Source organism: Gouania willdenowi, chromosome 7, assembly GCF_900634775.1.
Source record: "Gouania willdenowi chromosome 7, fGouWil2.1, whole genome shotgun sequence".
NCBI lineage: Eukaryota > Metazoa > Chordata > Actinopteri > Blenniiformes > Gobiesocidae > Gouania > Gouania willdenowi.
In genome coordinates this window covers 33,675,117-33,692,910 of record NC_041050.1, presented here as the reverse complement: position 1 = coordinate 33,692,910, position 17,794 = coordinate 33,675,117, and the positions used below count along the sequence as shown (strand labels likewise).

At 37.0% G+C, this 17,794-nt stretch overlaps 1 protein-coding gene across 6 annotated transcripts in view; it reads right to left on the bottom strand.

Moving 5' to 3' along the window:
* LOC114466567 (neural cell adhesion molecule L1-like protein) overlaps window positions 1-17,794 on the bottom strand; it is a 102,136-nt gene that overhangs the window by 6,586 nt on the left and 77,756 nt on the right. For 2 of the 6 annotated variants that reach the window (XM_028452096.1, XM_028452097.1), the window contains exons 24-25: window positions 8,824-9,000; window positions 4,989-5,061 (exon numbers count right to left, since the gene is read on the bottom strand). In XM_028452096.1, coding sequence (XP_028307897.1) covers window positions 4,989-5,061; window positions 8,824-9,000 — 250 coding nt within the window. Of the gene's footprint in view, window positions 1-4,988; window positions 5,062-8,823; window positions 9,001-9,942; window positions 10,790-10,989; window positions 11,098-14,119; window positions 14,159-17,794 lie in introns of those variants that run through there. The other 4 variants (XM_028452099.1, XM_028452098.1, XM_028452100.1 and 1 more) reach the window with 4 other exon arrangements.

The following is a 17,794-nucleotide window of genomic DNA, read 5'->3' as shown; positions in this document are numbered from 1 at the left end:
TGACCCCAAGCTGTTTTAGCTGTGTTTCATTATCAAGCTGTTATTCATGTAATCAACAAATAAACAAAGTGCCTGACACACACACAAAAAAAAAAAAACTTGGTCAACAATTATCTGAAAATCATTTTTTGGAGGCAAATAACCCTGGGGTCAGATTGACCCCAAGTGTAAAAAGTGTTCGTAATATTTGAGGATAATAGGAGGGTTCAAAAGGTAGGATAGATTAAGGTTCAACATGAAACTCTTATTTCTCCCAATTCCTGCATTTGTTTAATTTACGACGAAAAGAACCGGGGGTGGTGAACCCACATGTCCAAGCGGGACGTTTGCGGCTGGATACGCACTTGAAGTGCGTGGAAGACGTGGAGGACATCAACATAATTGGAATAATGATAGTAGGCATGCTGCTGATTGGAGCTGGTGGTTTCCTTATCTATCGAAAAGTCCGTACTACGCTGGTGACTGTTTTGGAAAAGCTGCCAGTGATTTCTGAAGGATGGAGCAGGGCTCTGAACACTCAGACTCATGTGTTGATTGATATCAAAAGCAAGCTGCTTTTGGATCGTCTACGCGTTATGGATAACAATTGGGAGAAGTTGGAGGCCCGGCTTGGAAGTGGAAGTTAGGCCATTCATTGAATTACAGCAGAGAGACCGAGGACAGAAGGCTATTGAAAATTGACATAGCCTGTATCAAATCACATTGCTTATCTCCCTTTCGGCTCCCCAGCCAGCCAAGGCTACAGCCAAGGTTGTCTCATCTCTTATCACCAGGAAGTTTCTGCAGACGGCGGCTCTTACCACCACTCCCCCCCCTGCTCCTTCCCTACATTCCCAACTGCTGATGCTGAACTTTGCCACACTTCATCTGGCTGTTGTCAGTAGCGCAGCTACAGGTCTTCAACTTCAAACATCTCCCCCCCCAGCCCCCAACCCCTCCCATCCGCAGCTGCATGGAGGCGTGGTAGCAGAGCCCATTGGCAGCCCGAGTGCGACTGGACGGCAGCGCGTCAACGAAACAAGGAGGAAACATCCGCCGTAACATCAGCGGCAGCGGCCGCACCACACACATGCGATGAAAGAACACGGAGCGAGATAAAAATGAAGATGATGAACTTCCAGAAACCTAACAACGAGCTAACGCTCGCGCCAAGCTAACGTCACAAAATGCATTTTACTACAGTCTTTTCGGAGATAAAAACGGCAAAATGAAATGACTAATGAAAACTTTAGACTTAAATTAAATCACGTAGGCCATATCATCAAGGATCTAAAACGAGCACACAGCGCTAACATATGAAGACGGTGCAACTGCTAATGCTAACAAAACAATGAGAGGGACGTCTTATCATCACACTTTTTAGCGTTATTTACAGCTTACCGAAGTGCTCTGTTCGTCGTCTCCAAAGATAGAAGGAATTGAACCCTCAATCAGACAAAGTCTTTTGGCAAATCCTTCTTTATACTGGTGGAGGTTGATGAAGCAGTCATCCTTGAAGTGCTTTGCGCACACAAAAATGACCTTACCCACAGATCTGGGTATATTTCCGTGAAAAATAAAACTCAACCAGGCACTTCAAAAAGGTTCTGATGCTGGGAGACGGTGTAATGAAGCGTGTGGGTTACTACATCCAACAACTGACTTATCCTCTCGTAACTTGGACTACAAAATAAAAGCGAGAAATAAAAATGGCGGATTGCTTGAAGTGTTGGGCTTGGAGTCGATGTCCTAATTTGGCAGTTCCGCTGCAAATACTGTGACGTCATTGTTCAAAAAATGTAATAGAGAATAGAAAAATCCAAACAGATTGAAAAATATGTCCAAAACAGAATATAAAGATATCTACGGAGCACCTGAAGAGACTAATTTGAACTTTTCTGTACTTCTAAACACTCTAAATATACAACAAAATGCATTTAAGGGCTAAAAAAGTGGATTTAGCATGATATGTCCCCTTTAAGGTAAAGGGAAAGTTTATTTTAATGCTATTTCTGACTCTGAACGCTTTTTATTGTACTTTTCTATTCTTATTTGAACTTTATTTGGGAATTTTGAGTTGAAGAGCAACAAACATACATTGCAATATTAAGGAATTCATAATTTTTTTTCATTTTAGATATGTAAATCAACATGTATAAATTACTTTTAGTCAATTAATGGGGAGATAATCGATAATTGAATCGAATCGCATCGAATCGAACTGGAAAAAATGAATCGTTAGATTAATCCATGCATCGACAAAATAATTGCTTGATTAATTGTTTAAAAAATAATCTTTTATCCCAGCCCTAATATCATATTATATATAACATATCACTGACCATACACCAGATCTACAATACTTCAAAACATTTGTCACAATGTTTAAGTGAAATTAAACATTTTGAGATGGTTCATTTAAATCTGAATCTTTATCAGCACTAAGTAATAACTACTGTATATCTCTCATATGCATTTATCTTGGGTTACTGTGGCGGGAGCTTGTTTCAATTGTAAAAATGTAGCCTGAGCTCCATCTACAATCACAGATGATAATGAACAACCAAAGGTTCATCTGCATTCATTTTACCCCGGGTAGTAGAAAAGAAGGAAACACGGCTTTACATTAGGTGAAAGTCTGAGGCCAGGAAAATGTCCAGCTCCTTGAATAATAACTATTGAGCTAATAATCGGATAAAGTTAGCCGAAAAACGAGTGGCTCCCTCCGTGGTGTTGTTTTTATTGCATACTTATTTCATTCAAGACGTGAGCTTGCATTGCAGGAGCTAATTATTGAGCATGCATTGAAATACAATGAAAACAAAAAGAGGCATTTGGGAGAGTGAAGTAAAAAGTTTACTGCCTCCAACTTTATAAATGGAGTAAGATTATCTATTCTCTATTAGAAAACACTTACATAACAGTGTAATTAAATTAAAGGGATCAAATGGAGGATTTCTGTAAGTTACTGATTAGAGTTCTACTGAGCTGTAATGCAGCTGTAATAAAAAAAAAATAATAATAATTGATCCTATTCAATCAATCAAACTGAGTTAAAATGATTCTTTTACCCAATGCATGTTCTCTTGCTGTCATTGGGGCCCCAATGATACAGAAAACCGTTAAAAAATGAATAAAATGCACCAACATATGCACTCTCAACTCGACTCTTCCCCACCCCTTCCATTGTCCTCCCCTGACTCCCTCTTCCATGTTCCCTTCCCCCTCACTAAGGTGTAACATTCCCCTTTCTTTTTATATTCTCCTTTTTAATAAAGTTTTTTTTTTTTTCGCCATTCCTTAGGGAGGGCTGGTGATGGTCACAATTATGCTATAAAATAAATGTATTTATTTAATTGCAATAATAAAACATGCATAGCTGTCGCAAAAAGATTGCTCTTCATATAGTGTTGACCTTTGACAGCATGTGCAGACAAGGTGAAAAAAAAATCTTAGAGTATTATGACTTTAATCTCATGAAATTACGATGTTATTCAGATACATTTTTATTTTTATCTCAAAATATTACAACTCCATTATCGAAATGTTCATCACATTGCACTCTCAACTTAACATATTTGACTCTTCACCACCCCTTTCATTGTCCTACCCACACTCCCTCTTCCCTGTTCCCTTCCCCCTCATTAAGGTGTAAGGCAAGGCAAGGCAAGGCAAATTTATTTGTATAGCGCATTTCATACTCAAGGCAACATAATGTGCTTTACATGATAAAACATTCAATTGTTTAAAATCAATAACATTTAAAATCATCAGTAAAATCAATTAAAATCATCAGTAAAATCAATTAAAATCATCAGTAAAATCATCATGACATCAACAACATGACTAAAAATCTCTCTCTCAATCATATGCAGTAGAGAAAAAAAGTGCCTTTAACTTTAATTTAAAAATGTTCACATTGGATGCTGACTTCAGCTCTGGCAGTTTGTTCCACTTCTTTGCAGCATAACAACTAAAAGCAGCATCACCATGTTTACTGTGAGCTCTGGGCTCCACTATCTGACCTGTGTCCATAGATCTGAGAGACCTGACATTCATTCATTCTTTTTATATTCTCCCTTTAATAAAGATTGCACTGCATATCGTGTTGAACTTTATCAACATGTGCAGAAAAGGTAAAAAAAAAATGAATATTACGACTCTAATTTTGAAATCATATGACTTTAATCTCATGTGCCCAATATGCACAACTGTAACATCACATTGCACTCTCAATTAAAAATAGGTGACCCATCCCTACCTCTTCTATTGTCCTACCCTGACTCCCTCTCCCCTGTTCCTTCCCCCTCACCTAGGTGTAACACTGCCCTCTCTTTTTATATTCTCCCTTTAATAAAGTTGTTTTTACTCTTCCTTAGGGAGGGCTGGTGATGGTCACAATTATGCAATAAAATAAATACATTAATTTAATTGCAAAAAAAAACCAAACATGCATCGCAATGCATAAAATAAATGTATTTATTTGGTTGCAATAATTGCATTGCTGTCACGAAAAGATTGCATGCACTACATATAGTGTTGACCTTCGACGGCACGTGCAGACAAAATTTAAATAAATAAATAAATGAAATGAAATGAATAAATAAATAAATACAATGCACCAAAACGATGAAGAAACTAGCTTTCAAATACACAAACATTCTCAATGTAGCACAAGGACAAACTGGTTAATGCACACAACCACAGCCTACAAACTACATGAAAGCATAGGATTAGGGGAACCTGCTATACTCTTAACTACAGTGATTACCTGGACCATTATATGTCGAGAACATTGGCCTCTAGGATGATCCTGGTTAAGCTCATGAGAGCGTGGATTGCTTTCAGGGAAGAACCAAAGTCGTTATTGTGAATCAAATCAGTTTCTAACACAGAGAATGTTCCACTTATACAGTCACTGGAAGGAAATTCTTTTTAAGGGAGATGGAATGTAATGTTCTTATCACACCCTGACAGCACAGCTGCCCTGGTGTAGGCAGAAAGCTCACCTGTATTCATTGAAGGTGTCATCATTCATTTCTTGTGACTCCAGGTCAGAACGGAGATCCTCGTTTTCTTTCACTGCACAGTGGGCAGAAAAAGCAGTGATATTAACACATGGATATACTATAATAAGCTCCATATATATACTGTATATATATATATATATATATACATCTTCAATTATCCTTGTTCAATTACAACTCAATTATGATTAAGTTGACCACCATTTTTTTCCAATTACAATTGAAATTAATTATTATTTTTCACCTGAAAGTCATTAATACCAATAAATCAGCCTAAAATAAATAGGCCCATAAAACGTAACCTTCCTTTTGTGTTAGCTTTCTGTTAGCATCTCTTATGATAACAGGTCAGTTTTGACCCACATCTTAAATCAGCTGTAAAATAGACAAAAAAATATTATCTATCATCTAATTTGTATTTCCTCTCTTGGTTGCCTTGTTAGGCTTCCTAATCCATGAACATATTAATATTAGTATGTTTGGTGTGGGTGTCTGACCCTTTTTTCTGTCAGAATACCCCTAGATTTTTATTTATTTAGTGAACGAACAGGTAAACTTGATATGAAACACATTTGAAGAATTGTTAATGTGTAAGCCATAGAACTGTAACAAGGTTCTCCAGTTTTGCGTTTAATTGCATCTTAAATGACAGTTTTTATAGAGTTTCCATGCCAATAAGTATTTTCACACTCTAGGAAATCTTGCTCTCGTTCAGTTCTCATGCATGAGGTCAAAGGTCAAGAGGGATAAACTCGCCATGTCGGACGGTGTCTGATGGAGATTTAGATTATTTATCCTGTTAAAGTTTTGATTTCTTGAAAGATTTTTTGCGGAAATGTAGTATTGGTCTCCAGCGAGTTAGCTGCTAAAGCTAATGCTGCACACAAGCTGAAAATTCTGGTTAATTCTGGCTCGGATATGTGCATCATTCCCGGGTAGAGTCCGTATTCTGCCTGCTGGAGACCCAGGTAGTCGGTGTTTTCGTCCACCAGGGGTCACCTGTGTGGAAGCGAGGGGACTGCCCTCGCTTCTTTCCTGCTGCCCTCATCGGTTTTTAAAAGTGCTCCAATCGGCCGAAAGTGGCATCAGCGGAAGCCCTGGTCTCCCCCTCGAGTCAGAATATGTGTAATATGAATAATATAAACACTATTAAACTCTTTATATATATATATATATATGTGTGTGTGTGTGTTTGACCAGCTTGTGTTTTTATCAATATAATCTAAAAAGAAAGTACTAACTTTCTGCATTTATTGGTTGTTCTAGGCATATACCTCAGTTAAGTTGCACTAAAGCCATGTTACACTACAGTCAAAGTTGGTTTTAAAGCCACATTAATATTATATTATTTTTTTTATTTTAAGTTGTTGGCACATGGCATGTTAAAGCCAATGTTTTGAGTATAAAATATGCCAATAAAATATATTTCATACATAATGTTCTCAAGAAGGTGTACACATTTACAGATTAGTTATTTTTTAAGTCATATAAAAAAAAAAATCCCGATAGTTGCCTTATACTTTGTTATCGGGATATATCGTATCGTATCGTGACCTATGTATCGGGATACAAATTGTATCGCCAGATGCCAGACAATACACAACCCTATTAAACACTGCAGATCTCGAGACTAAAATTACTAACGTTGTTAGGTTGGAAATATCTACATCGCGAACAAGCTTGTTGACGTTTATATCCCTCTTGACCTATGACCCCCACAGGGGTGAACTCGGTCACAATTCAATTACGATTACAACAGCAGCAAATTTTTCCAATTACAATTAGTTATAATTACGTCATAACTGGAATTAATTATCGATTACACAATTACAAATATAATTGATGCCAACCCTGACATATACACACTATGTTTAAAAATCAACTAAACAATAAAACACTCAAACACCTATACAATATGTCTTTATTATTTTAAACAATCGTAGTCTCTTACAAAGCCCTTACATACAGAAATACCAGTTGATTTTGAGGGAGACAAAGGAGGTTTTTTTTTTATATAAGAAGAGCTGAATGGGCAAAGGGTGGTATCCAACTGTGCTGATAAAATATTCAGCACTTCACGTCAAAAGTTACTGCAGGCAAGGAAGTAGAGTGTGGTGCAGAACCAGAAAAGGAAAAAAAAAGTGTGAAAAAAGCTCAATGCAGGTACAAATGGTTGCGAGACTGAAATTGGCTTCGATACAGGACCAGTGTGGAGGAGGAAAATCAAGAAAGGTCTGTGTGAGTAAGCTAGTGAGCTCAGAGGAACAAAGCCAGGTGATTCCCACTCATCTCACTTCACCACATAGATAATCACAGGCCCCCATATGGACCTCCTTGATATGCATAGACGACACATACAAAAGATGCTGCACGCGTCCCATGATGGATCATCAGTAGCTTTGGAGGGTTGGCATACAGAGGTGTCGTGTCACATGCAAGCAGAACATGCTCACAAACAGCTTTTTGTATAAAGGAGTTGAATAAAATAAGAGTGGCTGTGTTTGAAGAAGCATACTACATGCTAAGGAATAACATAACACGGCTGCTGAACAAACAGTATTTATGTTGTAATTAGTCAAATTAAATAGCTATCTGTTTAATTCAATTACATTCAAGATCATACAGTATGACAATTATTTACCACACTCTAGAACAGAGGTATGCAACTGTTTTCACAGCGAGGCCACAAAAAAGTGATTTTCTGATCTGAGAGCCACAATATCAACATTCATATCAGTATTCAGAAAAATCTGAGCATTAATGCAGGGAAGAATAAAAAGTTTTTATCATTATTTTGTGTGTTTTTCTCTCATTCTGTGTATGTTTGTTGTTGACTTACTCATTATGAGGCATTTTGTGCATTTATGTTGTCCTTTTGTGTATTTTTGGTGTCATTTTGCATTTTTTGGAGTATTTTTTTGTGTATTTCTGTTGTTGTTTTGCTTGTTTGTTAGTACTATGGGTTTGTGGAGTTGTTTTTTGGGGGGTTTTATTGTCTTTTGGTGCACTTTTGTTGTAACTTTCTGTAATTTTGTATATTATTCTGAGCAATTTTGAGTATTACTGTTGTCGTTTTTTTAATTTTTGTCATAGTTTTGTGTGTTTTTGGAGTGTTTTTTTTTGTCTTTTACTGTATTTTCCTGCAATGTTGTATTTTTTTGTGTATGTGTTTTTGCTCTTGTTTTGTGTATTTTTCTGTACATTTTGAACATTTACTTTGGAGGCCAAATGTGGCCCCTGCGCCACAGTTGCCTATGTCTGCCATAACCCCTAACCGTACCAAACCCCACTAGATCCCTCCACCTAACCCAAAAAGGTGTCGGAATTTAGCAAAAGGTGTGTGAAAATGGCAGAGCTTGTAGAATGTGATGTGAGCTTGTTTATAAAAAAATCCACACATTAAATGAATTTCCTGAAAAATGTGAACCAGTAGAGTTAAATATTAAATGGGGTTTATGTATAAAACTTCAAGTAAAGTGTTACCGAACTTTTTTAATAGAAATGTTTTTTTCAAATTTATATACAATCGTATCAATTGTTGGCGATAATGCAAGAATTAATCTCAAAACAGAATAACAGAAAAATGGTCATTAAAGGATTTGACTTTTGAGCAATATTAAAGATTTGTCAAAATTCAGTCTAGAGTATGGTGATTACTTAAGAATAGAATAATTTTTGGTATTGCAACTGTGTAGAAAAATACATTTTTGACCAACATTTTGACCAATATTTACTGCTAGTGTAGTATGCAATTTCAAACACATCAAACCACATGTAAAATGACAAACGACCAAACCCTGGTCAAAGATAAACTGACCTTTTTCCATGGAGAACAAGTCTTGTCGCTGGGGCGGAGGCGTACCTGCATACTTGCCGGCTTTGTTTTTTCGCAAAAAGCAGGCGACGAGCGCGATCAGGGTGAGTAGTGCTACAACGCACATGGTCCCGATGAGCCAGCCCTTCGTGGGGACACTGTTGCTCTGACTCGCCACACCTGAGAACAGAACCAAGCAAGATCAAAACCTTTAATACAAGATTTTAATACAACGAGACCAGCAAAGTCTTTGATGAGAGAGCGCAAACCTGCCAAATATCTTCTTTGCCAGATATTGGCAGTTATTTGGATCAGTGATCCTGATCACCCATTAATGCTGCGTTCACACCAAACGCGGCACAAAATGTTTTCTCGGCCAGATTACACACAAAGTCAATGGGAAGACGCGGTACGAGGCGAATTCTTCTCCTGTTGGGCGGTGCGGTTTGATCCACGCGGCAAGAGTGTTGGCCGCGACATACGCTTTGGCTGCGCTTTGGCTGCAACATGCGCAGCCATTTTTTTCGTGACATTCGTCATTCACTTGAGTTGAAAATATTGAAATATGACGTCAGACCATCAACGCAGACATCAAATTTTAGCGTGGAGGAGAAAATAATCATGGCGTGTGACCTGGAGCTCTACAACACGGCAAGTTTTTTTTTACTGGGACCGGACCAGGAAAGATTTGGTATGGAGGACAAAAGGAGAGTTGGATGCGTCGCTGGTTAACCTGCTGAATCGAGGAACGCCGGCGTCGACCGTTTTGGCGACTCTTCATCTTCCACAGAAGGTAAAGAGCAGCGATTTTCCCGGGGTAATTCATAGTTGATGGTGAAAAGAAACCAGAAAAGAGTCCGGTTGGCGCCTTCTTTTATTTTCACTTCAGACGCACGTATGAAGCGAATCTGGGGCTAATCCCACCATGGTGCTCCAGTACAGAATGCCACAGGAAATCATTCCTGCCTTTGGCAAACAGCTTTGATCGTTGTATATATCTGTATTAGATTTGTATATTTATATTATTATTATTTTATTATATATTATTTTTCACTACTGCAATATGTGCATTTGTATTTAATCCTTATTTAATTGTCAGTCTTTTACTTAATAATGGACTTTTTTCTTTCTCTTTCTTTCTTACTTTGTTTAGTGTTTATTTCTTTAGTTTGTAATATTTTTCTGAGCGACTGTAACAAGAGTAATTTCGCACTATGCCCGCGTCACAAAAATGTGCGCGGAGTGCTTTGTGAACGCAGCATAACAACAATAGTCCAAATTTTTGGGTAACCCGATATTTTCAAAGATTTGTGATGAGATGCGCAATCCGGATCTGATCTGGATGAAACTCAGTGAGTCAAAACTGATAAGAGTTATTGAATTTTTGACAATGATGAGATGAGGGATTTTTTAAATTTATTTTTTAACTAATCCACAATCAGTATATATTCATCGAAATCCCCTCCAAAATGAAATGTCCATGGCCCAATGTCTATGTTTGGTCAAAATCGATTAAATACGTTTGACTTAATCTGCTATCAGTCTTACAAACAAAAAAATAAACGGGTGATATTTACCCCCACAAAGGAGGTAAATATCACCAGTTCAACTTACAATCACGTACTTTCACACCCAGCCTTAAATCTTTTCATACACATGGTCTGTCAGTGAGTTGAGACCTCAAATGAGTCACGGGAAGTTTAGAATGTGACCATTCAGAACCCAAACCACAAACCTTTCGTCGTGGGCCAATAATGAAATGAATGAAAGTGTATCTACACTATGCAGTGATGCACAATGCTCTCACCTTGGGATCTCGTCTGGATAATGTCTTCAAAAATGCTAGCGTTATCACTCGGCCTCTTGACCATGAGGCGTACAGTGTAGGAGGTCCCGGGGTCAAGCCCATCAATGATGTAGAAACTTTGAGGAGCGTTTAGAGGCTCAGAAACCCACCAGTTACCTTCACCTATGCAGCCAAGCAAAAGAAGGGTCATCCGGCAATGCGCATTAGCATTCATGCTAGGAGGAGGAGGAAAAAGGCGAAAGGCAAAAAGCTTTTCTAGTAGACCTATCACATTCATTGATATAAAGAAAAAATCCCAAATATATCGTTATTTGACATTTCTTAGAATTTTTAACAGTAAAGGGGCAGGAAAAGTAGCTTACGGTTATTCCTATACGACACATAGAGTTGAAAGTCCTGTTGATCATTCCTGGCAGTCCAGGAAATTTTGGCAAAGGTGTCACTCACAGAGCAGCTTATGTTCAACAGGGCTGGAGAGGATGAAGAGAAAAGAGAAAAAAAAATAGAAGGGAGGTGAAGAAGAAGAAGAGGAAAGAAAAAACACATACAGGCGCAGAGAAAAGCAGAAAGGAGATAGGTAAAGAGGATTAGCAGAAGCAAAGAAGATCCCTCACTGCTCGAAAACACTGCATCAAGCAGAAACCCTTCAACACGACAGTTTAAAAGGTAATATTGGGCCCAAGACTAAATAGAGAAGAGCAGGATTTTGACTCATAAAGGCTAGATATAGAGATCGTGGGCGGGAGTGACATATAGTCTTTACTTTTTGTAAAGAAGAGCTGGAATTTTCTTGAAACCGCCCACATTGAGCGAATGTCAAAATAGATTGAAATGGCTTCATGCCTTGAATCCCATTGTCAGTTATGGGAGGAGATCACAGATGTGTGTGTGTGTGTGTGTGTGTGTGTGTGTGTGTGTGTGTGTGTGTGTGTGTGTGTGTGTGTGTGTGTGTGTGTGTGTGTGTGTGTGTGTGTGTGTGTGTGTGTGTGTGTGTGTGTGTGTGCGTGCGTGTGCGTGTGTGTGATATTTATTTCGGGGTGAGCTGAATTGACTGGAGAAAGGGAAGAAAGGAAGCAGTTGTGGTGTGACATGATAGAGAAGCCTCAGATGTTAGATTCTCTTCACAGTGGTGTCAGGTCTATTACGCTAAAGCGTGCAACAAGGCAGCGCAACAGAATGGATTGTTAGAGCGAGAGGGTAAAACTGCATCAATAGAAGTGGCTGTAGAAGTACAGTAGATACAGTGTCGCTACCTGTAGCAGGAATAGGACTAAATGCACTGAAGTGTAACTTTAAGTTGTCGTTTTGCTATGGATCGTTTTCACCAGGGGTGGACTGGGACAAAAATTCCGCCCTGGAATTTTCTATCCAGACCAGCCCACTGTACATTATCAGCTACACCATGTAGAAGCTGTTATTGTCTTTCCGCCAAACGCTGTTTGTCTGAGAGCAAGATAACTTGAAAGGTTATCAACGGATTTGGATTACATTTTCAAGAATTTTTGATAATGGGACAAGGAACAAACAGGTGATTACATTTTGGTGATGTTCTGGATTACCAAAAATTAGAAAATACCTCTCATGGATATCACAATATGGGTGGATGTGAGCTGTGACGTAACCAGCTAATCCGGATTCAGATTTAGATGTGTTACTTTATGATGTCATATTGTGCTTTTTTTATGTGAATTTGTCATTTTATAGGTCCTTCAGTGTTTTTTTTTTTTTTTTTTTTTCGTGCTTTTGTATATTTTGTTGTTCTTTGTGTATTTTTCTATCGTTGTATTCGGTTGTATTTTTTTCATATTTTTCTGTAATTTGTGTGTATTTTTCTCAGATTATGATGATTAAACACTCGTTCATGTGATGAAAGGAAGACGGACAGACCTTCGTGTGTCATTATAAATACGACCTAAACTACAGCCTCAGATTTTCCCAAATTTGTTTTTTTAACGAATAATCAGAACAGGCCCAAAAAACTTCCTGAAATCATCATTGGCTTCATTGTCAGGTTCCAGTTTCTTAAAGCTTTCCTTTTTAAACCGACGGAAAATACAGAGTGAACATCCTGAAATGGAAATGACAACGTTCTTATTATTTCTAAAGTTTTTTTTATTTTTTTTTATTGTTTTTTAAGCTAAATTAAGCAGAAACTGCACGGGCGGAAATGAGCTACTTGGCGAAGGTCTGCGCTCTCAGAGTGCTTTTCTAGTTAAGTCAGTAATGCTCATCATGTGGCTCTTTATGTATAAATTTCAATTATTATTGCCCCAGAAAACCTTAAAAGTTGGAAACTTTTTAACCCTTTTTTTTACCTCTTTCTTTTGGCAATTTTGCAACTTCCTTTGTCCACTTTTTGCTTCTTTTCAAAAAGTTCCTACACTTTTTTCAGACTTTAGCTACCTATTGCCAATAAACATCCCTTTTTTCCTATTTTTTGTCCATTTTTGTAAGTTCTTTTTGACACATTGATCGAACTGTTGTTTTACGTTTAATTTTTTTGGCCACTTTTCATCCAAAAAAGCGACCTTTTGCCCACAATAAATACCACGTGTGTCCTTTTTCCTTACATTTTGTCTCTTTTTGTTTGACATTTAGCCCGTTTTTCACTATTTGTCCCTTTGTCCCATTTTTGCCCTCAGCTACGTTTTGCCAATTTTTAAAATCCCTTTATTGCTATTTTTGGACTATTTTTGCAAGTTCTTTTTGACATTATTAAATGTTTGTCCTTTCTTTATTATTATTTTTGGGCACTTCTCATTTATTATCCCCTTGATTTGATGTGGACATCACAATTACAATAGCAACCCAGATGTATTGTTTTGAGCGTTAGCACATGTGCTAATTTACAACACCTGTCTACGGAAGGCTTTTAAAAAGGTTAAAGTAACATAAATAATAAGAAAGTTAGGAGGGAATATGCACTGCACAAAACATTACACACAAAATAAAATCAAAATCAAAGTTAAATAGAGTCATTAGTAATAGAGCAGAGGCAAGATGGGCAAACGAGAAACCAGGTAAAACTATTAATGTGAACATTGGTTTTGGTTTTAGCCATTTTTTTAGTACATTGTTGTAAGTATTGTCACTAGTCATCCAAATAATCTACCTATTGCCCAATAAATGCCACTTATTTCCTTTTTTCCCTACATTTTGCCACTTTTTGTTTCAAATTTTTGCCCTATTTCACAATTGTTTGCCACATTTTGCTTATTTAAGCTCCCTTTTGCCATTACTACCTGGTTCCTCTTTATTTGCAAATTTCATGGCCACTTTTGACTGCTTTTGGCCATTTTTAGTCACTTTACACTATTTTCTACTATTTTCACAGTCACATTTACCAATCCACTAAAGACAAACTCTTTACTGAGCCTATGGCAAGCTTTTAGCAACACCAACGACATGCACATGTACAGCCTTGTCTATCTCTACCAGCACGCCACTATTCTATGTTGGCTAGCAACTGAGGCTGCAGGCTATGACACATACTGTTCAGTTCAGGGGCCGCAGCTGACGACAGGGACGAATCTTCAGAGGAATGAAAAGAAAATGTAATACAGAACGTTACAAATATATGGAAAACACACTTCAAGGTCTATGCGCTGGGCACACAAACACACACACACACACACGCAGTCGTTTGCTGGTGTTGGGATGGATGGTGCAGGATGAGCAAAGCAATCTCACAAGGCACGAGCAATCTGTTTGTTACCTCCAGCCAAAGAGCTTTTGTTTTCAATTCAGTTTGTTTGTTTGTTTGGCAGCAAGATTACGAAAAAGTACCTGCTGAATGTTGGTAAAACTTAATGGAAGGGATTCCATAAAACAAATACACAGAAAAACATTGTACCCATGTGCCTTTAGATGATGTGTCAAACTCAAGGCCTGGGGGCCAAATCAGGCCCTATAACGCATCCAAATTGGCCCGCAGGGAAAAGTGAAAATGTGTGAGAAAACATGAATACTTGGGTAAATTACCAAATAAATTAGTTGTGGATATCCGAATAGGGTTGCAAAGGGGGGTGAAATATCTGGCAAATTTCCATGGGAATTTTGGCAATATTAAAAAAATAAAACGTTTTCATCCAAATTATTTGTTGAAATTAAGCAGAAATACAGTTATTTTTTGAATCACTGTGTCATATCCAAACATAAATATTGGCATCCATGCAAAAACAATACACTTTTTAAAAAAACTACAAGGATGCATCAGTGTTGAAGCATTGAGCCTTTTTTCCTGAGCTTAAAGAGAATTTGGACGCTCTTTATCATTCTTCATCATCATTTATCATATCATATCCAACCCTAACCCACCACTTAAACAGTGGATAGGAAAGGAGGAACAGTGGATAGGAAAGGAGATAGGAGGGACTATTCGGTGTGTTTGGGTGAGTGATTAGCTGCCTCATGTTTTGCACTCAGGTGTAGCTCGTTCCCAATCAAGCCTCCCTCTCTATTTAGCCGAGTGTCCGGACGCTGAATGATTCCTGAATCATTGTCAATGTGATCCTTTTCCCTTTTATCCTCGTGATTCCTTGTGTCATTTTGTCTTTTGTAAGTTGTCTCATTAAACATGGACTCATATTTTGAACATTGAATTGTCCTGAAACGTCACACAGGGCTCACAGTTTTACATGCCTATATCACATGACTGCAGTCAATTTTAATCTTTCTGTGTTGAAAAAAAAACCTCTAAATTCTTCCAAAATTCTACACTTTCCTACAAATAATCCCACAAGATTCCCCTAAATATTATACAAAAACTGATCAAAAAAATTGAGAAATTTACACTAATAAAGATTCTGCAGGGACTGATATCTGTAATGTAATGCTTGGATAATGTATAAGTAGATACAGACAGGAAGTGCAAACTAGGAAACAATAATGGTGAACTTCATTTCCTGATTTCCTGCGATCCACGTGAGCTCAAACTGGTCGTATTTAGTTCCTGAATTAAGGTCAGTTTGATACATGTAGTATACTGTATCAGGCACTACTTTAGTTTGTCGATTACCGTCTTATTTTTGATGTAAAGTACTTTTTATTTTGTATATTATATCAGGTCAAAATAACCTGGTGTTAGTAATGGTGTTACAAATTTCAGTAATAGTGTTAAAGGAAGCTTTCATTTCTACTGTTTGTCATCTATACATTCAAACCACAGAAATCTAATAAACCAAGATTGAGAAAATGGGCATTTTAGTTAATGTAATTATTCTGTTATACCGTATTTTTCGGACTATAAGGCGCACCGGATTATAAGGTGCACTATCAATGAATGGGACTGACTGGATCTATTTTCATACATAAGGCACACCGGACTATAAGGCGCACCGGTTTGTTGTTATTATTATTATTATTATTATTATTATTATTATTATTATTATTATTAAGCAAAAACAAAATAGTCAGATAAGTCAAACTTTATTCAACTCATTAACAATAACTCTCAACATTGTTCAAGTTTAACACATAAAGTACAGAACAATACACTCACTTTTTCAGTTCAGTATGTTGAAGCACAGTACAGGTACATATCACTCCACGAGGCGCCTGACTACGGTAGCCCTGAAGCACCAAATATCCATCAAGAGGTGCAGCTTCATAGTTTACCAAAGTTTTACTAAAACATTTCGACATATTATTTTCATACATAAGGTGCACCTGATTATAAGGCGCATTGTTGATTTTTTAAAAAAATTAAAGGATTTTAAGTGCGCCTTATTGCCTGAAAAATACGGTACTTTATAACTAATATGTCATTTCAACAAAGTGCAAAAGACTAATGAAGTGTTAATGTGAATATGTATAATTATTGAGTGGATTTAATACTAACTCTCTCCTATGTGTACCATAATTGAATAAAATGTCACCAGTGGAAAAAAGGAAATCTTATTTAATTGCCTGTATTGTTCCTCACATTGTTTACTGTGAATACTGTGTGGCCTTATTTGAGCCTCTGCTAACAGAATATAATGCTTTTGTTCACAAAACCCCTGTTTTCTCTTTATAACTGATTGGTATCCTATTTACAGTGTATATATATATATATATATATATATATTTATTTATTTATTTTTTTTATTATTTTTTTTTTTTTTTTCAATTTTGAGTCTTAATTATTATGTTTTTACTTAACTTTGAATATTGTTTTGACAGTGACTGTAGACCAGTAGGGAACTTGTTTTTAATAGAAACTAAGTTGTTTAAAAAATGTGCTAAAGAGCTAATAATTGGTTCGATTTTGTAAGAAGGGGTTTTAAGTGGTTTTGGATGCTATTCTGTTTCCATCCTGCGCTGCTTTGTAGTATATAATTGGTGCTTTTCTCCCCTCTCTCTGCTGTGATGGTTAGCTGCTCTTTGTTTTACCCATTAGCATTTCTCATAACTCTGCCAACGTTTTCCTGTTTTAACTAAGTGCGGCTTCAGCTCATCTCTCCCCAGGAACACATTTCCAAACTGATTCATGTTTTGTCCTGAAATCTGTGTGATTGTTTGCTGTGCATGTCACGCTGCCCTTTATTCAAAGTGAGCACACAACACTTCATTGTATTAAAATGGCGGTGACATTATAGGCTCTTCCATTTACAAAGGTGAAATGTCGCCTTCCTTTCCCGTGTCACTCAGCCACGCCATGTTCTGATTCACTATCAGTGGAACTATTTACTCCTGTACAATGTGACTAACAAGCCCTCAGGACAACTACATGAAACAACTACTTTATCTGTCCATCGAGCCTTTAACCCAACTATATTTACACACAATGCCTCTAATGGCTCTCTGGCAAGATCCAGAGCCTCTGAAAAGAAGTACTAAAGCAGAGTGCTGTCCGGTTTTAAAGTATTTATTATTAAAGACAACAAAAATTGTATGTAAAAAAAAAAAAGAAAAGAAAAGAAGAAAATAGTTTTTTGATATTCTAAATGTTTTTAAAAAATGTGTTATGTTTTGTTTATCTATTTATCAATAAATTTGACTAAATGTTCTACACCCTGTTCATTAGTCCTGCTATGTAAATATTTTTACGGCAAACATATCAATCACCAGGGTTGGGGTTAATTATATTTTTCAACTACAATTATGTCTTCAATTACTCATGTTCAATTAAAACTCAACTCGGATTACAGTTCAAATTTCAAAGTCAATTACAATTATATTCTCAAT